This window comes from Tachyglossus aculeatus, chromosome 5 (genome assembly GCF_015852505.1).
Source record: "Tachyglossus aculeatus isolate mTacAcu1 chromosome 5, mTacAcu1.pri, whole genome shotgun sequence".
Lineage (NCBI taxonomy): Eukaryota > Metazoa > Chordata > Mammalia > Monotremata > Tachyglossidae > Tachyglossus > Tachyglossus aculeatus.
The window spans coordinates 76,491,074-76,514,404 of NC_052070.1; the positions used below are offsets into that span (position 1 = coordinate 76,491,074).

At 39.5% G+C, this 23,331-nt stretch overlaps 1 protein-coding gene across 1 annotated transcript in view; it reads left to right on the forward strand.

The window, feature by feature from the left end:
• The window catches only part of NRG1 (neuregulin 1), a 1,079,813-nt gene that overhangs the window by 1,047,658 nt on the left and 8,824 nt on the right, over positions 1-23,331 (forward strand). Inside the window, 4 exon segments of the mRNA XM_038746358.1 lie at positions 8,247-8,305; positions 14,279-14,302; positions 19,166-19,268; positions 21,699-21,825. Coding sequence (XP_038602286.1) covers positions 8,247-8,305; positions 14,279-14,302; positions 19,166-19,268; positions 21,699-21,825 — 313 coding nt within the window.

Sequence of the window (23,331 nt, forward strand, 5' to 3'; positions counted from 1 at the left end):
ACCAAAGACATGACTCAGAAGTCCCACAAGCATGGAATTTTCCAAGCCGTCTCTCTGGTCACCTAAACCTCTGTAGTCTTCTTAGGGGATGAGGAGGGGAAGACTTTCCTGCAAACCTTTTTTGTGTTTCAGGCTGAAACTAGGTGTTCCAAATGGATTTTCCATATAATAGTATACGTTGCCCCTAGGAGAGATTTGCTGGTTACTTGGGCTTTTCCTCCAGGAATCATGAGGGAATCTCTGCAGTGGTTCAAGTCATGTAACCATATAGTGATTTAATTTGGCCTCTAGGGAAAAGATAGTGAACACTAGATAATATAAGGAACAGAAAAGGAACATTAGTTTTTGGATGTTATGGCAACCTTGGGTAATCAAATGTTTCAGAGAAATGTGATAAGAGATTAACCCTCCATTGCCCAGTAATCCCATTCATTCCTGCTACTTAATAATAATTATTACAATAATAATAATTATGGTTTTTGTTAAGTGCTTACTATGTGCCAGGCACTGTACTAAATGTTGGGGTAGATACAAGTAAATCAGGTTGGACACAATCCCTGTCCCACGTGGGGCTCACAGTCTCAAACCCCATTTTACGATGAGGTAACTGAGGCCCAAGGAAGTGACTTGCCCAAGGTCACACAGGAGACAAGTGGCAGAGCCTTCAGCTAATGGGAAAGACAGGCAATTAGAAGATGACAGTTCTTTAGTTAGATAAGAATGCACAATATAGATAACATTCATAACAATGTATACATTTGGTTATAAATAGTTACATTAGTAATATATACATCATTGTTCTTCTTATTAGAAGACACCCTTGATGTTGAAGTTCACCCATGATTGTGAATGTGGCTGGAAAGGTTGATGCTATATCCATAGTCCTGGCCCCACTAGGGACAAATGCAAAATTGTTCCTTGTGTTGTTCTAGCATTCATATTGAGGAAGCTGTAAGGGAGTTATGTCTGAGTAGAAGAAGGCTTAATAAAGGAAAGTTATAGAGAGAGAAGGTGGATTTTTTGAAGGTACTTTAAGAAGGGAATAGAGGTATTTTAGGTGGGAAGGATGACATGACCAAAGAGTTGGGGAGGTTAGGAGATTAACTAGAGCCATTTGGGAGGTGTAAATTGGGAGTGCAGGAGGATGGGGTGGAAAAGGTGGGCAGAGAATGTGTCTGTTTACTGTTATATTGTACTCTTCCAAGCACTTAGTACTCTGCATACAGTAAGTATTCATTAAATGCAATTGACTGACTGAGGGAGAAAAGAAGACAGTTAGATAAAAGGGAGCCAGGCGATGGAGTCAGTGGTCAGGAAAAAATCTAGGAAGTCAGGTTTTTGAGGAACTTCAACCTTCAACACCCTTGACTTACTCCAAATGGCAGACCCCAAGGGGTGCAAGACTTGGAGTGGGACAGAGAAAGAGCAGAGAGGAGTTGACAGGTCTTTGTGCTTACCTAGCTACTGTCGTCCACTCAATGAGCCATCCCAGCTCTGCCACATGTCTGCTGTGTGACCTTGGGCAAGTCACTTAACTTCTCTGAGCCTCAGTTACCTCATCTTTAAAGCGAGGATTAAGACTGTGAGCCCCACGTGGGACAACTTGATCCCATTGTATCCCCCCAGCACTTAGTACAGTGCTTTGCACATAGTAAGCGCTTAACAAATGCCATCATTATTATTATTATTATTATTATTATTATAGTTGCGTTCACTGTAACAGTGCCTTCTACCTCCCTTTCCTTTTCCCCCATCTCCTGACATTCCAGTTCAGCTAGATTAGAACACCTGCCCCCCATGGTTGGAAGCTGTTGGTGAGATTGTATGGAAAACAACCAACAAGAAGGCAGTGAAGCAGCTGGGTCAGTTGAAACAATAACTGATTGGGTCAGTGAAAACCAAGGACCAGGTTGCTATTCCAGAATGTAATTCTTAATGGAATGTAGGCTGGACCTCCCCATTCCAGTGGTAAAGAAAAATCTACAGTAGTATCAATGGCCCACTTAGGCAATTCTAGACCCTATTTGCAAAGCTACACACCAGGAGAGTACTGAACGGAAGAGAAGATTCAGGCTATATTCCTTAATAAGCTTATTTCCAGTGCAGTGGCTTCCTAGTCTTTGCCATCTTTTTAATGGTATTTCATAAGCATTTACTGTGTGCCAGACAGTGAACTAAGCACTAGACTTTGAGCCCATTGATGGGTAGGGACCGTCTCTATATGTTGCCGATTTGTACTTCCCAAGCGCTTAGTACAGTGCTCTGCACACGGTAAATGCTCAATAAATATGATTGAATGAGTAGACACCAAGCTAATTAGGTAGGACATGGACTCTATCCCACTTGGGACCCACAGCCTTCATGCCCATTTTACAAATGAGGTAACTGAGGCACAGAGAACTGAAGTGATTTTCCCAAAATCACACAGCACACAGAACCAGGATTAGAACCCAGTTCCTCTGATTTGTGGGCCTGTTTTCTGCTCACTAGGCCACACTGCTTCTCTTGTAACACCCCTTGGGTTTGTGGTGCTTTTTCTCCCTGTGAAATAGCTTGACCTAGTGGATAGAGCGTGGGCCTAGGAGTCAGAAGGACCTGGGTTCTAATTCCGGATCCATCACTTGCCTGCTGTGTGAGCTTGGGCAAGTCACTTTACTTCTCTGTGCCTCCATTACCTCATCTGTAAAATGGGGATTAAGACTATGAGCCCCATGTGGGACAGTGACTGTGTCCAACCTGATTAGGTTCTATCTCCTCCAGCACTTGGAGCAGTGTTTGGTACATAGTAAACACTTAACAAATACTCATTATTATTATCATTATGTGTGAGGGAGGCTTCAGGGCTTCATATGACCATTGGCCATCAGAGAGAGGCTGGTGGGAGGGCAAGGGGGAAGACTTGTATTGAATTGCCTCTTTGGGGAGGCAGTGAGACCCTTAGAGTGGCCATCCATGTGAATCACTGACAGTCTCACTGCTGCAACACTCAAGGCTGGGAAGAAAAGTAAAAAGCACAATGGCTCTGGGCATTAGCCCTTAATACATTGGCACCACAGTGGGCCAGCAGATGGCAGAGAGAAATCTTGAAACTACACTTCCTTGGGAGACCTCTTTGGCACTCTGTTTGGGAACCCCTGATCTAATGGGAGTGATCGCCAGGGTCACTGCTAAAGCTGCTCAGATTTAATTTTTTTTTAAATGATCTAGAAGAACTCGTTCCCCTTGAGAAAATGAATGGCTTTTGCAGAGGATACCAGCTAGGAGAGTAAAACACAAATTAGAAAAACACAGATGGCCCAGAAGAGGCTACGTACGTGGACAGAAAATGAAACGAGATTCATCTTGGAAATATGCAGACTAATAGTAATAATGCATCAGGGAAAGAATAATCTGCGGCCCAGATACTCGGTCTGTGAGTAGGCAGTCTGACCGGAATGCTGAACAAGCTAAAGGGTGATAGAAGTTGGCGTTTTCAATATGATAGGGTAGAAAAGCAAACCAATGCTTTCTGAACTGTAGCTGGAAATTGCCAACTCCAGTTTATTTAGCATAATATGGGAAAAGCCTTGATGTGGATAGCCTGAACCCATAGATAATCATACAAATTGGCAAATTAGACTCAAGTTCATCTCACTGATTGAAATTCTCTGCTTGTTAAGTTGCTTGCATTTGTAAATTTGGTACCAGACATTTGCATAAATTATTTCAAATGCTCTTCAGCACAGCAGGAAGCACTGTGGTTCTGAGTAGAAGAGGCATTGAAGACCTGAAGGGCTCGTTTTGCTTTTAAGAATTTCAGACTTATAGTGAAGTGATTGAAAAAAGAGTCAGGAACCCACACTGAAACTGATGAGTTTCCTTTTCTCTTTTGCTTTCTGTACTTTCTCTCTTTGTTTGAGGGATTCTTGAGCAGCCCTGGAAAAAGGTGGGCCGGGGAGTAGAAAGGACAAATTGAAAACATGAAAAATCCTCAAAGTAGGTAGTCTAACTCTATAATTGGGGGTGGTTTTTATGTGGGTAGAAAGATACTGTCCTGTTTCCAAGTCTCCCTCATCTAGACATAGGAGGCTATAACAATGATCTTTGCATCAGACAGGGATAGTTATTCACTATTCTAAAAATTTCAAGTTTCCTGATGAGAAACTCTGACTTATTTCTAACTGTGCTGGGGAAACCCTTGGATAGAACTGAGAAAGCCGCTGAGATGAAAATGAGGTTGACAGTTGGAGAGAAAGGTTGTAAGTCACCTGCCTCAAAGGAGAAAACAAATGCTTTCCAAATATGGATAGAGCTGTAGTGTGGTGTACTGCCTTATTGAAGTGGAGTTAGTAAAAATGAGATGGAGCCGTTTATTACACCATCAATGTTCTGGCCTACTGAGGAAGGGAAGAGAAAGGGAAACAATAGAGGCTAGGAGAAAACTACCCTCTGGTTTTCCAGACACAGAAATATTCAAATCTTTTCTTTTAGAATAGTAACTGGATCTTTTGATTGTCATCTATTAGGACCATGGTTAAAACTCCAGTATTTTAGTATATCATTAGCAGGGATTCCACAGCTTCCTAAAGCACATTTTTTACATGTTCCTTGGCATGTACCCAGTGATAGACAACGATTACTGATTTGAATGACTACACTCATAAACAGGATTAGACTATCAACTCAGGCAACCCAGGCCCTATCCTGTGTAGTGTCACTAAAGGGTGGGGCAAGGAACAAGGGGAAGGTGCCTTCCCTCCCACTCATTTCTGTCTGTGATGGATCTTGGGCACAGTTAAGGTCCCTAAAGAACTCATCCATGCCACGTTAGGGTTTAAAGAAAAAACATTTACTTTAAACAGTACCAAGAAGGAGTACCAAGAAGAGGGGGTTTAGAAGCATGGATTTTCAAGATTTTCCTCCTGAAGTATATAGCAAGGTGTGTTCTAAGAGAATGCGTGTAACAAATAATACAGAAGGGTTTCACTGTCAAATGAGGCTGACAGATTTGAAACCTTTTGCCATGTGATTAGGGGTTAAACCTCCCCCCAACCACCATCTTCTCCCTTCCTTAATTAATTAATTAATTCTGGTATTTATTAAGTGCTTACTATGTGCCAGGCACTGTACTAGGCACTGGGGTGGGTACAAGGAAATCAACTTGGACACAGTCCCTGTCGTGCTTAGGGCTCACAGTCTTAACCCCCATTTTACAGATGAGGTAACTAAGGCCCAGAGAAGCGAAGTGACTTGCCCAAGATTGTCAGAGCCATGATTAGAACCCATGACCTTCTGACTCCCAGGGCTGTGTTCTATCCATTATGCCATGTGCTTTCCCCATACACACCCACAAACATGGTTAATGAGGAGCTAGGATGCTGTTTTCAAATGGGCTCCTCAGTAGTCCCCTTTCCACTTCCTCTTACCCAGAAGAACAGAGCCTGTGGAGGACAGACTCCCTGCTCCTCTCCCACCTCTTACCCTAGCCCAGCTCCATGCAATGATTGCCTCAAGAGTTCAAAGTCTAGAGGAGCAAGCTCCTTCCTGGCAAGAAATCTGCACTCCTGGGTATAATGTAGAGTATTTCTAATGAAAAATACCCCACCTGAACCCACTAGGGACCGGTGTTAAAGTGAGCATCCCCACCCCTCGATGTGTCAAACCAACTTTTAGCAGGGTCCTATTGGAGGGATCTTAAACGCAAATCTCTGACCTGGGTTTCAGTTTCCCACTAATATAATTTGCATATACTGTAAGATAAAACCAAAGTTCCTCCTGTTCCATTTCTGTAATGTTAGAAAATTAGCAAATATATGCATAACCTGTTTTAGGCTTTTGGTTCCTCACTAGTATGCAAACATATTGGAGCAAGAACCAAAATTTGATTCATGTTCTATTTCTGTAATGTTAGAAGAATAGCAAATACATTCATCTCTCTTTTTATAGATTTCTATTTTGAAAGAGAAACCATTAAATGTAAACTAAGGGGCTGTTCTTATAGCAATTAGTGTATTAATTCCATAGTATTTATTGAGCAAATTTACTTCATGCAAAGCACTACACCGAGTGTGGGAAAGAGAAAAGGATGATAATTCAGGAAGAGTCCAGAGTCTAAGAACAAAGGAGAGGGGAGTGTGGCCCTGGACACAGAGGGAGAAATTATAATGGCAAAAACAACAATAGGAGAAAATAAGGATAACAAAACAATAAAAGCAACAGTACAGTATGGCTAAAAGAGCAATTCCCACGCTTCTTGACAACTTCAACAAGCCAGTCAGCCCTTAGATTTCAAGTTCCTTGTGGATAAGGATCATTTCTACCAATTCTATTGTAGCGTACCCTCCCAAGTGTCTAGCACAACGCTTGGCACACAGTGAGCACCCAAATAGGGGGCATCTGGGGTAGGAAAGCCAATGTCTCTCCTGCAAATGTGGCTGTGTTTTGTACCCTCCCAAGCACTTAGTACAGTGCTCTGCACACAGTAAGTGCTCAATAAATATGATTGAATGAATAAATGAACAACTCTCCTGGGGACCTTGGTGGGACTGATGTTGTAATGGATTGAGAACAGCCAGAGCCACAAGATGCCTCCCTGTCCAGCTTCTGCCCAACGTGTACACTCTGGATACAGTTAAAGTTTTCCTGAGGTTTATATTCCACAGAATATATGGTGTTGATACAATGTGGGGACAATGGTTGGGTTTTTTTTTCTAAATCAAAATCTGTATCTCTTTGCCACTTGTAAATATATTAGTGTTCTTAATGTGTATGAGTGAATAATGTATGAAGTCTGTAAATGCAGTCTCAATGTAGTTTCTACCTTGTAAGCAAAACAGGGACAGCATTTTATAGGCTACAGTCATCAAATATTTTGTCTAAACTGGGAAACAGTAATATCCTTAATTTAGATGAGTTACAGGATTAAAATCTGTCCCAGTCTGAGACATCCAATGTCAATCAATATGCAAAAAATGAGCTCAAATCAGAGCCCCTGAAGTGTTTGAATGTACAGAGCAGCATTTTTATTTTCAAGGACCAGTACTGAAGTGTCTGGGTCCCATCGCAATCCAAATCTCAACATTAACTATTGACACAAAGAACTGTTTGCTTTAAAATGATATGTGCTGGGACTCTCAGTAGGAGCTACTCGAAAAGACAAATGTATTAAGCATTTCTAGGCTAAGATTAAGAACAAAATCTCTGCCAAAGAAAGCGATAGGTGTTGTGAAACGAAGTGGAGAGAGTGCCAGCAGTATGGTAAGTATCTGATTTGAACCGGTGGCTTCCTTTGCCCACATTTGACTTTGTTGTTCCCTCATCATTACAGCTTTTCTCTAATCAAATCTCAATGTATTGACTTGCTTCAAAAAAAAGAAAAATCGTTAAACTCTTAGCAGTCCTCAAGGGATATGGTTTTCCAAATGCTTTTACCTTTTGCTGTAGGTTTTGATTAACTACCTTCCCCTTCCCCAAGGTCATTTAGAGGACTCTCCATGTTCCATAAGAAGGGATATGTCAGTCTGATAGTTCAGTGTCTTTAGCATTCTTTTGCTTATCACATTTTTGCCCTCTAGGTGCCAACCTGGATTCACTGGAACAAGATGTACTGAGAATGTGCCCATGAAAGTCCAAACCCAAGAAAGTATGTTAAAATAATCTGAACTTTGCTTTCTCCCCCGAATTACAGCAACAATCACTATTGCTTGGTGTTTTTACAACTCAGGTATCACTGACTCCTTTGTTCTAATTATGGCTCAGTTACCGTGAATCCTAAATCAGCACACTGTTACCTGGTCTTCAGTATATTTTGTCATGTGGGAAGGCCTGATGATTAGTTCAGGGAGATGGGCAGTCTGCCCCTGGGCAATATTGATGACCACAGCCAATCAAAGGCCTACCAATCTGACCTTTGTCCGTGTTCATTGACTACAGCTAAAAAATGATCTTCCCAAAATAAAAGAAAAATCCTTACATTTGCCTTTCAGGTCCCAGTGTTGGTGAAAGGTTCATTATAGAAGGAAGCAAGCACCTGCCTCTCCTTCTGCTTTCAAATTTTTGGCAAAATTGTCAAGCTTTTGTGTCCAAAAGGTTTTGGCGGTGCTCTGCAGTGTTTGAGCCATATTGGCACAAAGCTGAGTTCTGAACCCTGAAGGTGAACTCATCAAGTCCAATCAGTTGACACTGAAGGAGCCTCTTTCTTAGCATATATTCACCTCTTCTCTTTCTCTGTTTTCTCTACCATTGTTTTTTTTTGTTTCTCCTCTCAGGTGCCCAAATGAGTTTACTGGTGATCGTTGCCAAAACTACGTAATGGCCAGCTTCTACAGTACGTCCACTCCCTTTCTGTCTCTGCCTGAATAGGAGCATGCTCAGTCGGTGCTGCTTTCTTGTTGCTGCATCTTCCCTCAGATTTCACCTAGCGCTAGATGTCTTTTACCAGGTCTAATATTGATTGCCTCTGCCTGTCGCATGAGAATTTTAACAAAAGCAATTGTATTAATTCTTCTGTTTTTGATTGATCAGCTCTAAGGTCCTAAGGGGTATGGAAGGTTCAGCAGTTGATTTTGAAAAATGTGATACAAAGTAATAGTGGATATCAAGCAGTGCAATGCCAATAAATGTATTTAAAAGTCTCACTTTTATTAATAAACATCCTCTAAATAGTCCACCTTCATTATAATGATGCCAACAGCCTGAAAGGGATCTTGCTAACCTGTAACCAATATGCATTTGAAATGATGGTAAGTTAATTATGATTCAGAATGTGCTGTTAATATCAAATAAACATAAACAAACAGAGTTGAGGTGTTTCTCTTCATTACCCAAGCAGTCTGAATTTATGGTAAAAAAACAACAACAAATAAACTGTAATGGGAAGCTTAAAATCAAAAGCTTTCCAAAGGGAACTGGCAAATCCATTTCCTATTTGCTCTGCCTTGGAGATAAGTAATTCAGGCCCAGTAGAACTAACTAATCCCACCGTGATTGCATTATTTTGTTTACACTGATTTTAAAGCTTTTCCTTTCAAGATATTAAGCTAATAGTGTAGATATTGTTCTAATTTCTTAGAAACAAAATGTTCATGTTTGCTTCTAATTATGGGTTTGATAATTTTGATTAACTTTCTAATGCTTCATGCCATTAAGTACATCAGTACATCATTCCTATTGGGTCAGATTCACATTCTGCATAACTCTATGGGAACCAGTGCATTCATCCTGCAGGAGAATGCAAACCTGGCCATTAGCTCTGGCTGGTTGTATAAACAAGGCATTATAATTGAAACTGATTCTGTAGAAACCAACCATGAAAATTATTTCACAAGTCCTAACTCTGTTTTAAGCTCACTTAGTATGAATAACAATCATGCGGACTGGTCATTTGGGGACCCTAAAAGAATCAGGATTTACCCTTGCATGGATGCACACAGGGGCTATGCCTACATAACTCATATTACCAGTAATAGGACTAGAGTAAATCCACAGCGTGTTAGTGGGAAATTAAACCCATAATATCCTAGTATTTATTTTATGAGGTACTATTTATTCCATGTGTATATGTTACAGGGAAAGTGGCACACCCAGGACTGAGCTTCAGTTTAGGAAAGTTGGTCATGATGATGATGATGGTATTTGTTAAGTGCTTACTATGTGCAAAGGACTGCAAAGCTGCCTTTTGAAAAAAGCCACCACCTCACCCCCGGATTTCCAGAAAGCTTGTGCATAGCTGGCCTTGCTTTCCTAAGGTGGAGTGTGGGTGGAAATTCTTGGTAAATTTCTTAGAGGGAGAACTTGACAAAGTATGAAACAGAATTATTTTAAAACAGCAAGGTTCTTCCTAGGATCAACATATACTTAGCTTCAAACTTGAATTGGTTTAAAAAAAGTTATTTCCTGTACTGGGAAGCAGTGTGAAAAAAATAATCAACCAACTTTCCAGGCTGTAATATTATATAATAATTTGATGACTAGGGTTACAGTTACATTTTTGACCTTTCTGGGAAGAAGTTGCCCACATTTTGAACAATGTTGGAAATATACACTGTAGGCAGGATATAAGAGGGCATAGCTTTCCCAGAAAAACAGTAAGGAGGGTTAAATCACACCTGGAATCACGCTTATTTTAAACTCTTTTTTCCCTTTTATAAAATGGCTTCTCAATTTTATAGCCACTCCTGTATTTATGAAGCTCCAAGTGTGATGTCTTAAACCCTTACTAATCTTTAAATGACACTTTTGGAAGGCATCCAAGATGGGATGCATTTATATTTAACAAGATAGATCAATAAGGAAGCACATTTGTGGCAAAAAATATGTAATGACTCAGCATAAATAATGCCACAAATCTGGAAAAGAAATTTGGCCTACTCAAAATGGGCTTTCTAAAGCTAAATATATTAACTAGTATGAGTCTTTTAACTCTTTGGTAGCAAGGCCTCAGTCTACTCCTCACATTTTACCTTGAGCATCAGACTTTATAATGATAATAATAATTATTGTGGCATTTGTTAAGTGCTTATTATGTGCCAGGCACTGTACCAAGGACTGGGGTAGATACAAGATAATCAGATTTCACCTGGAACTTCCAGTCTAAATAGGAGGGAGAGGAATTGAGTCCCATTTTGCAGATGAGGGAACTGTGGCACAAAGTTCAGTGACTTGCCCAAGGTCACGCAGCAGGTTTGCGGCAGCACCGGGTTTAGAAATCCAGGTCCTCTGACTCCAAAGCCCATGCTCTTTCCACTAAGCCATGCTGCTTCTTGCAAACTTGTGGATGAAGTCCTCATTGTGCTCTTTGTCATTCATTCAGTCATTATTTATTGAGCACTTACTGTGTGCAAAGCACTGTACTATGTGCATTGGAAAAGTAGAACATAGCAATAAACAGGGAAGCCTCATGTTCAGAGTGGCACTGGAGATAGCAGAACAAGATGGGAAATAGGCCTAAGGGGACTAGTACTTTTTATTGGAAAGTAATCAAATTCTGAAAAGCATCATGCAATCTAGGTTGCCATGACATGACTTCTCAGTTTTTAACAATAATACATTATTGAGTCCTATTTTTCTGTTACAGTGTTTGAAGAAGGGGCTCAAAGTCATTTATTTTGTATTTCCATCTTATCAAATGTAACCCTTACACACCTGGCTAAATTAATGCACATTTTAGCCGTGCTCATGTTCTATTCAGCTGATGTGTGTGTGTGTGTGTGTGTGTGTGTGTGTGTGCGCACACACGTGTGTGTGTTCCACTCGTCAATTTTTACTGCCACTGTGGAGGAGGGAGAATTTACTGTTACAGTGAGCAGTGTCATCTGTGTATTGTTAATGTGTATATGTTCATTTTTGTATCCCCATTTTGAAGTGAGGTTGTAAGGCTCATAGAAATTTATTTTTAAAATCTAGAAGTCAGTGATAATATATAATTATATATATATATATTTAAAAAAAAAACAAAACAATGGGGAGTTTGAAATTATGGGCAGCAGTGAAACTAGATCCCCGTAACAGAATTCCCTTTAATAGTTATTTGATGAAAAAAGTTGCACATATTCTGCGTTTTGTTTTGGAAGTACATCTCTGATAATTTCCAGTATATAGAAATAAAGGCTTGGGGGAAGAAAGCTCTACTACAGTTTTTAATATTAAAGGTAATTTAGATTGCTATTTCTGTACATGAATAATATACCTACCATTAGAATTTTTTTCTTTCAAAACTTGCAGTTGACAAATTGGGAATGTAATTGAAATGTTAGTATGGCCCACATTAAAGATGAACTGTAATAGCCATATTGTGGCAGAAATTTGAATGGAAACTGTGTCATCAGGTGTCACATGGTTCATTGCCAACAGTTGAATTGATTTCAGAATGATTAACCCATGGGTCAGCCACCGAATAGTTTGCAAATTTCAAAATGCCTAATATAGTGTTCTGCAAATAGTAGGTGCTCTGTTATTACTAATCACAATGATGTTGCAAAAGTCCCTTAGATATAAACACATTTATTCCGTGGCATAGTGCACAACAGGCAATCACATCTGGAAGGAAAAAAAAAACTAAATTATTTACTGAAACCCTTGTGTTTTTACATTAGTGTTAGTTAAAAAAATTGAGGCAAGGCAGAAGTTCAATAGGAAACATATCACAAATAATGAGCCTAAGACAACATTAGATTAAATAGAGCAGATACAATGTAATAACCTCTTTATCAAATGAAAAGTGTTTTTGTACTCTGCTTTCCTTGAATCAAAATGAGAGAAATGTAGCTATGAATAGTAAAGATAAATTACAGCAGTACCTGCTCCAGGACTGGAATGAATGATGCATGTTTCCTCCGCATGTTTCCTTCATAGGGCTTATGGTCAGAATCTATTCCCATTTTAAGTACCAATTTCCTCTTTGAATTATTTGAAATTGAAGCTGCCTGATATGAATGACTTCCCTGGAAATGAAATTATAGTTAGGCTAGCAGACTTACCTATAAAACAGTGTAAATGCAGTAATAAGTATGCATGGGCATGCCACTAATGTTATTGATGACTTAACCAAGCTTTCTATGCAACTAATATATATCATTAGCAGTGTTCATGGAGGCATGGAGTAATGGCTCTCTTTGAAGGAGTTTGTAGAAATTCCACTCGACTTAACCCTTAAAGTTTTACTGATATGATACCAAAGAGGTGCTACCTCATACTTTCACTGAGGTGTATATGGGAATTCATTATCTACTTCTTTGATAATTTTTTTTTTTTTTTTGCCCTGGTCTCCCATAGCAAAAACAGGGCAGGTAAAAGTTAGACTATGTGACAACTGGCCAAGGGTAAGTGGAATGAGTTCGATTCTACTGGGAGTAAGTGTGCCTTTCCTGGCAATAAGCAACAAATGAACCCTCAAATCTCTTGGGTTTCAATTTTGTGAAAAATGTAAGCTCTTTTCAAAAGAGGATAGATGTTATTTTGCATGCAAATGACAATAAGGAAATTCAGAAAGTCTCTTGGCTTGTTTGACAACCTAAGAAGCCCTTGCTCCACTGAGAAAGGTTTGTTCTCTTGGTAGTATGTTCTGGAAGTAGTCAGCTTCCTGAAACTGGTCCAGTTTTGTGACCACCTTCAGTGGACTAACTGGCCAGAGTAAACCTCACCCAGAGAGAGGCTTGGGACTGAGACTGTTGAGATTTTCCACTTTGCCACTCTTTTCAACCTTAGAGGGTTTGGAGAAGGGATTAATCAGTCGACCTGCTGGTCATGCAGGACATTTAAGACTCTTTTTCCCAGCTTCCACACCCTCATTGGGAGAGAGGCCCCCTTTGATATGCAGCAGCTCCAGGTAGCTCCCAATAATGCAGTAATCAAGGACAAAACAATGAACCATTATCTCCTTCTCACTTCTGACTCCTCTGGAAAAAAAAACAAAAACCTGCAACTCTCCCCCGGAAAGAGGGAGGATATCTTCATGATAAAAGTCGGAAAGTGTGAAAAGAAGTTCAGGCCTCCTCCTCTCTCCCTGCCTCATTGGAGCCTTTTCAGGTTTATCAAATCTGAGAAATGGGGGGATCTGTGCAGTCAGAGGTGTCCAAGAACTCCAGGCTGGATCACAGGAAGGGTGATTGCTAGGAGCTTTTCTCCTCCCAGCAGCTCATTAAAACCATTTCCTGAGACTCCTTGTAATGCCAGAAGGCAACAGGCAGTTTTCTCCTGGCTAGATTCTTTAGAGAGAGACTCTCTCTTCCAAGGAGCACTTTGCAGCTGTACTGTAATTAAGCCTTCCTGGGTTCCTTGGAGTCAATATTTTCATCTTCTCTTAAAAAGGGAAACAGTGAAGAAGCTGAGACCAGAAACCAGTGGTCTTGAGCCTTAGTCTAGATTTCAGCCTAGTGGAGCCTGCTGCCTTATGTGAGAAAGGGTCAGAACGACACCAACCTGAACCGCAGATACCACAGAAGCCAATGGCCTAGCTATTATTTCTATAGAGAGAAACATAAAGTGATCCCAGACTCCATTTGTTAGCCGCTGAAGAGATGGATCCCAAGGGATAGCTTTCCACCTCAGTAATATCTTTAAGGGTTAAATTGAAAGTTGGTGTACTGATACTGGAACAGCTTTATCGATAAATTGTTATTGAGGCAAAACTTCCTTCAGCTCTGCTCCTTTTAACCATTCACCATTTGTCCTGTTTCAGTGTGCAAGCACAAGGTAGCCATAATATTCATGTGTAATTTGTTTTGGAGTATAGTGTATTGCTCTTTTCTGAAACTTTTTCCCTTTTCTTTCTTTTTTTTTTGTCAACTTTCTGCATTGGCAGAGCATCTTGGGATTGAATTTATGGGTATGGACCAATCATTCCTTTTAGCCTGCAGATTTTAGAACCTAAGATCTTAAAACCCTCTTCCTCCCTTCCCTTTCAATTCCTAACCAATTTCCTTATGCTTTAGAAGGGATCATACAGCTATAACAACAAGCTCTCTTTGCCCTAGCTACGGTTAGTTTACTAGAACTTTAACAAAGCACAGTAGATTTTGAATATCCCAACTTCTTTAAATTAGGCTTGAAGTCACCATGGGCCACTGTAAATTCACATTCCTGACAGATAGCTTTGACAGCTGATTAATCTGACTTGTTTTATAGACTTCTGGTAAGTCTGGGCATTGCATAAGGCTTCTGAATTAAACTGAGGAGTGGGGGTGCGGGGTTAGAGAAAGTCAGTTTTACTGCGTTAAAAAAAATGTACCAATGTTTAGGATAGCTGATGCTTTCCTGGAGGTAGTGTATAGTATCTAAATGTATTAGCACGATCTCAGATAAAATGAGTTACTCAGAAATATAGTCAGCTTCATTTTCTTATAGACAAAGAAATAGAAAATACACTTAGAAATTTTTTATTCCATTTACATACACAGGTCATTTAGATGTGAATTAAAAATGCCAGTGCTCATGGAATTGAGGCTGAACCATGACAAACTATCAAAATCCAACAGAGATTTTTCCACTATAAACCTGAAGTAAGCATCACAAAATAGTTTTAAGCAAAATTTCACTCCCTCAGCCAATACTTCATTATGGGAAGGCAGAGAAATGTGGTAATGCAAGAATATTAAAGAAACATTAAGATTTTGAGCTGTTATAAGGCTTTTTTAAAATCCACACTGTGTAGACTCTTGTTTGCAACATTGTTGACTGCACACCAATAAGCACAACAAAAGAAAGGCACCAATGCAATCATGAATTTGTAATTCATTCTACCAAAGCCATTATCTACATAGGCTCATTTTAAAGTGTTTACAAAAATAGAAGTTGCCCCTGGGATGACAGACTAGAAACTGAAGCATTTTAAAGGAACAGCAAAACGAAAGGCCCTCTCAGGAAAAGACCATGCATGACTAATGACCACTGAAGGCTGTTGCCTCTGGTTGGCTAGGAAATTCCTCCCATGAGGTTGTTTGGTTTATTTGAGTTTGTTGTGGTATTGTTACAGAACTACAGAAGTCTTCAAGGTATACTCTTCACCTTCATTTGTACATCAAAAACGTAGACTCATCCCTCTCAGAGACATTCTCACAGTAATCTTGAGGGATGAGGAAACAAAGTTAAATGAACTAAAACTGAAATAGCTCAATGTCTTTAGGAAGAAAGACTGAGGACAATTCTTAAAAAAATGAATTGTCTTGATTTTTTATTCTGCTCTTTGAATTCCTGCCCAAGCTTGTCATTACATTTCATTTTGCCAATTTAATTAATCATATGGAAATCATGGAGTCATATTTATAAGTATAATGTTTTACATGTTCAATAATGAAAATACATTATGAGGCCTTGCTGGCCGTGTTTAGTTGATCAATCAATGTTATTTATTGAGCACTTAAGGTGTGTGGAGCACTGTACTAAGTGGTTGGGGAGTACCATACAGTAGAGTATATAGATACATTCCTTGCCCACAAGGAGCATACAGTCTAGAGAAGGAAACAGACATTTATAGAAATAAATTATTGCAATATTATGTGAGTGGTGTCCAACATTATTGACCCAAACACAGAGTTGCTCATTGAGCTTTCCCCTCCATTTTTGCTTTTGCATGGTCATCTCATGTGTATATCTACTATAGTTCACAGCACATTCACTTAATTTTTAAGGTTGTGCATCGAAGGGCTAGTTTTCCCCTCACTTTCTGCAGTATCAGCCATTGGACATTATTTCTTCAGTCCACTGCAAAATTCATTCATCACACAACATAAGTTAAGTTGTCTTCAATTCCACCAAACATTGGTACCCCTGCACATGTCCAATTCAAAATTTGCGCTCCTGCACACCCTGCCTTGAATCAGCCTCTTATGGTATAAAAATCTCCACTTTTCATTGTCTTTAATGATTTGTTGTTCCCATGCCTGTCTATGGACCCATTCTGATGGGACATAGCCTCCAGCAAAATGGAATTTTCTGTATTTCTATTACCATTGCCATTAGAATGACTTACATTAACTTTTTTTTTTCCATGAGATAAACAGTCACTCTAAATCATTGGGTAGCTGGCCAAACAAAATGACAAGACCTAAGAGGGTTAATTTTTCCCCCCAAATGCAGAACTGCATCAGAAGTCTTTAATGGTGAAGAGTGCATGCATAGAAATCCATTTGTGAACAATGAACAAATCTGGATGAATCTCTGTCCAGTAGTTCAATGGAAACCCTGATGTTTGTCCCCAAAGAAATTATCCAATTTTTGAACACCCAGAGCTGATCACACAGCTTTCTCTGAGAAATGTGCAATGGATTTAGAATGTGCCAGAGAATTGGCAGAGCAGGCATAAAGCAATTTACTGGTGTTTCAGTACAAAAGAAAAGAAAAAAGGAAGATGAGGAAACGTGGTATCTTGGCATTGAATTCATTAATGCTAACATGGAACCATTTCCTACCTGTTTTGTCATTATTCAAAGGAGCAACCTTGCTGAAAGAGACACTTGAGATGCCCCCACTAAATCCATCACAGCCTATGAGTTCAAGGAAAATAATGACTACCCAGGCCTTTTGCATCCCAGACACATATTCCTATACTAGAACGAACCCATGTTCCAAGGACCAGACTCCCACATCCAGGTTCTAAAACCCAGATTAAGTAAGGCAGGGTAAATTATATATACCTCCAAATTAGATGGATAGTGTCTCCCAAACTATTGGCTAATATGGGTGGAGAGGAAAGAAAGCAAGTTACCACATAGATATTTAGATTGTAGGTAGTCACTAATTTTTGCCAGGTGGTGCACATTTAACATTAATCCTCTGTCTTCTGGTGCATTGTGTTGGGGCAATTCACCAGCTGCTTGGCTCCCTAATAAATGCTTTTAGGAAACACTGACTAGCCTAGCATAGTGGTTATGCTGTATGGGAAATCCCTTCTAACTCTGCTTCTTTTTTTCAAGCATTTCTTTATTCTGTTTTTTTCCAGTATCGAGCATGCTGTGCCAGGGCCTACAGTTGACTCCTCAACTTTTAACCCCATCTTCCCTTATATCTTCACTCTGTGTGTCTCTCTTTTTGTCGTCTGTCCTGTTTGGTTTGTTTTTCTTTTCAACTTCCAACCTTTAGGTTTTTTTGGTTTTTTGTTTTTGTTTAATCAATGCAGCAATCTAGTTTTACCCACTGACTTTTCTTCTCCTCTTCCTCCTCTTCCCTTAATAATCAGTGCTATTAATTTGATTTGACAATGTTCCTGACCTGTTAACTGGTGTTTGATTATCATGAGTTCGGCTGGTAGCAAATATATTTATTTTGGTAGTAAGGTGCACTGTGTCATAGAAATGAAAATTCACTTTAAATTTCAGGGAAGCTTCCTGTAAAACTGTAAGTACATTAGAGAACATAGCAATTTCCCAGAAGAAAAGTCAGGTAGTTTAGATTCTTCTTAAAGGAAATATTCTGCTGATGTACAAATTGGATAATTGCATATAGACAACAACCCAAAGTTGTTGACCCCAACATAATCAGCGTAACAAGTCAACAACTTCAGTTATGTCAGAGAATTCTATTTTTGAGTCCATCTGTGTTTATCTCTTAATCATTGTGATTTATCTGCTAGAATGCTCTTAAAGAACTGAGCCACTTTCAAGTCATCCCAGCTTGATAAAAAGTGTGCCTTTGAGAAAATAACTGGTTTATACTAACAAATTAAATTATTCAGTGAGTGTCCATTGCAGTGACAAAGAGAAAAATGTCTCTGAATCAAAGATATTGACTTCATTGAGACCCAATAGTACCTCCAGTTCAAAGTTTGAGCATTTCCCTAGTGCAGCATCCAGTAGCTCTTTGCCAAGTGTGACAAATGCTGGAATGTGGAGGCTTCTCCAAGCCAAACACAACTTGTGCTAATGATTTCTTTATAAAGATGAACTTTCTCTCTGAATGAGATCAGTGAAGTAAGAAGGATTTTCATCAGGAGGGCAGGAGAACATTTTGGCCTGGACCATTCTTTTTGTTATAAACCATCATGGTATAGATAGTCCCATTTAATTTCTCTGATACAGTGCACCGCTGCTCAAGGCAAGACTAGTTTATTTTTCCTCACAATTGGATTTTACTCCTCAATCACAGGAGATTTGGCTCATTTCCTTTGGTAACTACTAGCCAAGCTTATGTTCACAAATGTTTTAATTTATGTTTCTTTTGTTATCACTGTTATTATTCTTATTAATAGTAATGGTTGGAAATGGCTCTTGTAGAGACCACTGGGAAGTAAAATGATGTTACTAAATCCTTGGTAATTAAGAAAAAAGAAAAGAGGTTTGTCAGAGCCTTTCCTTGAACCCACTCTTCATTCCAGCTCTCTCTGCAAGAACCAAAAACAAATATTCTAAGTTGTTATGTAATATTTATTGACTATTTGACCCATTATTAATTATAGTGTCCATCTATTGTCCACTGTATTTTTGTGCCATCTTAATTAATATTGAATACATTTGTAGCTAACTACAAACATGATTTTTTTTTATTTTAATTTTGAATGTTTCCAACCTGTTTCTACTATTATGTGAAGAATACTTTTTTTGCCTGAGTTACTTTCAGCTGTTCATAGTAGCCATGTGTTTATTTTATTTTCTAAAAAGGATGATCAATAATGTGTAGCATGACTGTTTTTCAGTTTTCACCACCTCAGTAGACATATGCCACTTGGTAACCAGACCTTGTTTTGTCCCCTTTCCAGAAGCCGAGGAGCTCTACCAGAAAAGAGTGTTGACCATCACTGGCATCTGCATTGCTCTTCTTGTAGTTGGCATCATGTGTGTTGTGGCCTACTGCAAAACCAAGTAAACTTTCCTCTTCCTTTCTTTAATCTATCATTACCCCAGAAAGGATAAACTATGAATGCCCCTTCCAATCCATTTGGCATAATTCAGCCCCCCTCCCTCAAAAAAAGGAGGAGGAGGAGAAGAAGAAGAAGATTAAAAACAACCAAAGACTCAAAACTCTGCTATTGAAAACAAGGGCCTAAATTAATTGTTGCTCCACCTGAATATATCCATTGAAAAAATGCTAAGATAATTGCTCAGTTCCACTACATTTTGCCTGGTAGGAACAGTCACTGATACGTCAGAAAAGTCAGATTCCGTAGGTGATTTGTAATGCTTACCCAACCACCTCATTGTGCTGGACACCAAGAGGATTAGAAGGTATACCAAGCTTTGGGTTTTTTTTTTTTACATAACAGAAAGAATTAGGAGTGAGTGGGTAAGGTGACAAATAACACCACTAAGCAAGATAACATTTTGTGCCACTGAATATTTCGCTCAGCAGCATTGTGAAATATATGAAGAACAGAATCATAGGGCAGTGTAGCTTAGCAGAAAGAGCCCAGGCTTGGGAGTCAGTTGTCGTAGGTTCTGATCCTGGCTCTGTCACTTGTCTGCTATGTGACCTTGGGCAAGCCACTTAACTTCTCTGTGCCTCAGTTAACTCATCAGTAAAACAGGGATTAAGACTGTGAGCCCGATGTGGGACAACCTGATTACCTTGTATCTACCCCAGTGCTTAGAACAGTGCTTTGCACATGGTAAGAACATAACAAATACCATTATTATTATAAATGGGAAATAACTTTAGAGATGCTTCTTTCCCACTCCTTTCCTTAAAGATACTCCTCAGTACCAGATGATTTATTCTAATATCTAAGGCCTCTTATTTTATCAGTGACTTCGTTCTAATGATTGATATAAATGTAATAATCCCAGGTGCAAAAATTTTAATATTCCATTCTAAGTTCCAGAAGGGCGGGGACCAGGCCTTCCCGAGTGCTTGGGACCATGCCTACACACAGTAGGTGCTCAACAGATACTATTGAATTGGTCATATGAAAATATAAAATGCATTTCGTTATGTTTTTTGTTCTAGCCCCTGTATGTATATAGACATATTTATATATATATATATATGTTATAACATGGTAAACTATTAAAATCCACACATTCCACACACTAAGGTTGTGGTTGCTTTTGACTTTTTATTATTTTTCTGTAAGTTGTGACTGTGCCTCTATAGAGCACATAAATAAGCACTAGTACAGCAGTTCACTGTATGATCAGAGCAAAATAATTCACACCAAAAAAGATGAGTGCAAATCATTTTGAATGAATTGAAGTCTATTTTGGATGGCTTTATATTAGAAACTTCACTAACTTTACTCTCCTAATTATCATCTAACTTGTATTTTTTGATCAATGAATAGAACTGGATTCTTTCCCCATTTCTCAGGCAAAATTCAGAAAATTCGTACATCAGAGCTTTCCTGCCAAAATTCTGTCATTTCTGTGATGATTTCACCAATGATGTCGGCAAATCCCAGAGAACAGCATTTATAAGTTAAATAGGACTTCAGGGAACAAAAACCAATATGTACTGAATACCATTACGTCATGGACATAGACCTTATTTCCTCTGTGTTCCTCACTGGGCTTAATCTTGTGCAGAACTGCAGCGACTGCTCTTTAATGATATCATTTAAAATGGTAGACTTCCAAAATATGCAGCCTCAATAGTTTGTGTGCCCAGTTCTCCTGCTTTATGCCTGGGTGGAGAATTGTGCCCTACTGGAATGAAACATGTACTCACATGCAAAGATCAGAGTTACGAATTGCATGTAACCAAAGCTTCTTGTATATACTGCAAGTGCCTCTTATTCTCTCCAACAGCAGATGTCCTGGGCTGCTTCTGAAGCAACCAGTAGAAGCTTTGAAAATAAATAAAAAAAAAGTCATTTTCTCCTTACTTTTTCTTAGCCGGTCAAAAGATTCAGGTCATCATTAGAACAAGTTAAATCATTATCCTTTATCAATTGCCTATTCACCAGTTATTGTTCAGCCTGAACAAGTGATGGAAGTAAAAGGGTGTGTACTAGTCAACATAAAAATTTGAGGAGATTAAAAAGCACATGCTCACTCACACAAACACACACACATTCATACACTCAAACATTCTGAGCCTGAACATTGTACACTGCTGGTTCCCCTCAGCCCTCACCTCCTCAAAGTTCTCCTCCTCTTTCCTCTCCCCAGAAATGCAGGTGAGTCTTGCTAGCCCCATTTTCCAACAAGAGGGTCATCCTCTGGAATTATATTTTTGTTTGTTAGTAAAAGGCTGAGACCGCTCAAGTCACTTGAGCTCGGTAGAAACGTGGCTCGACTATTGAGAATTGCAGTTCTTTAATTCTTTAACTGGAAAATGATTCCTCTTTTCCTGAACAGGAAGCAGCGGAAAAAGCTGCACGATCGCCTCCGGCAGAGCCTTCGTTCCGAGCGCAATAACATGGTGAACCTGGCGAACGGGCCTCACCACCCAAACCCACCTCCGGAAAATGTCCAGCTGGTCAATGTAGGTTTGATTCTGGGCTTCTCATGAATCATGAGTAATTCTGACCGGCAAGTGCTCCCCTTCAGTTTATTTTTATAGCTTTTAAGCTCTTAGCTGCTACCATTAATCACCAGGGCTTCCAGGAATATGGGGTTTCTCTATGAGGAAATAATGGGAGCACTTGAAAAAAATGGCTTTGATTTACTGTAAATTGAGCATATTTCCTCTTGCAGCTTTTCTGTAAAGGGGGTTGGCTAATAATATCTGGGTCACTTTACATGGTGAACGAATACCTTGACTATAGGTTGCATCTGAAAAAATAAGAAAAATTGACACTACAAGAACTATCAGGAAATGGTTTTCCTTTGAGAGTGAACAATATTCCTAGTTATTATTTTTAGCATTGATAGCTTATGAGAAGCAGCGAGGCTCAATGGAACGAGCACATGCTTGGGAGTCAAAGGTCATGGGTTCAACTCCCGGCTTGCCACTTGTCAGCTGTGTGACTTTGGGAAAGTCACTTCACTTCTCTGTGCCTCAGTTCCCTCATCTGTAAAATGGGGATTAAGACTGTGAACCCCATGTGGGACAACCTCACTTCATCACCTTGTATCCTTCCCAGTGCTTAGAACAACACATAGTAAGTGCTTAACAAATGCCATTATTATTAGTAGTAGTATTGTTATTATATCAGGTTAGGCTCTTGTGAGAGGGACTTTCATAACATTCTGGCAGCATTAGTAGTTCCATTTTAAAAAGGAGGAAACAAGAATTCACGTGACTTGACCGAAGTCACTTAAAGGGTCCATGGCAGAGACAGGACACCAAGTCCCCTAACTCAAAGTTTGCTACCCCTTTAAACCAGAGCCATGTGGACTCCCAAACAAAATAAATGTCCATCACATATAATTCCAGCCAGTCTGCTCTAATCTTCTAAGGAAGAAGTCCTTGTTACTCATCATCATTCTTTCCCCCATCTTTTAACATCAGTGAGTGGGAAGACTAACACTCCCGACTTGTACTTCCCAAGCGCTTAGTACAGTGCTTTGCACACAGTAAGTGCTCAATAAATATGATTGATTGATTGATTGTGTGTGTGCTTAGTAAATTTGGATACCACCTCTGATTTGAGTGGCTGGTGAGAGGTATTGTGGATAGTTTCCTCCGCTATTGGTTTTATTTCCTTAGTCCTTTTAGAGATTGACCACTCTTGATATCAATAAGGAAAAAGACTGATCCCCAAATCAATAGTGCAACATGTTCTTTGTGTGACTGGAAGGCAAAAGGAGAGATTGGCTGGGGCGGGGGAGGGGTGGGAGAGCGGTCCTCACACTCAAGAGGATGACTGTCTGTTCCTGACACTGCTACTGACAGGTTGATCAAATCCGGACAAGTCATTCTCCTGCTTTCCATTTTCCTTTTTGCTTCTGGGTGTCAAAAATGTTAACCCCAAAGCTCTAAAAAAATTGCAGTGCATCTCATTTGAATCATAGTAGATAAAATACAATGCAGTCTCCACTTCTCGGG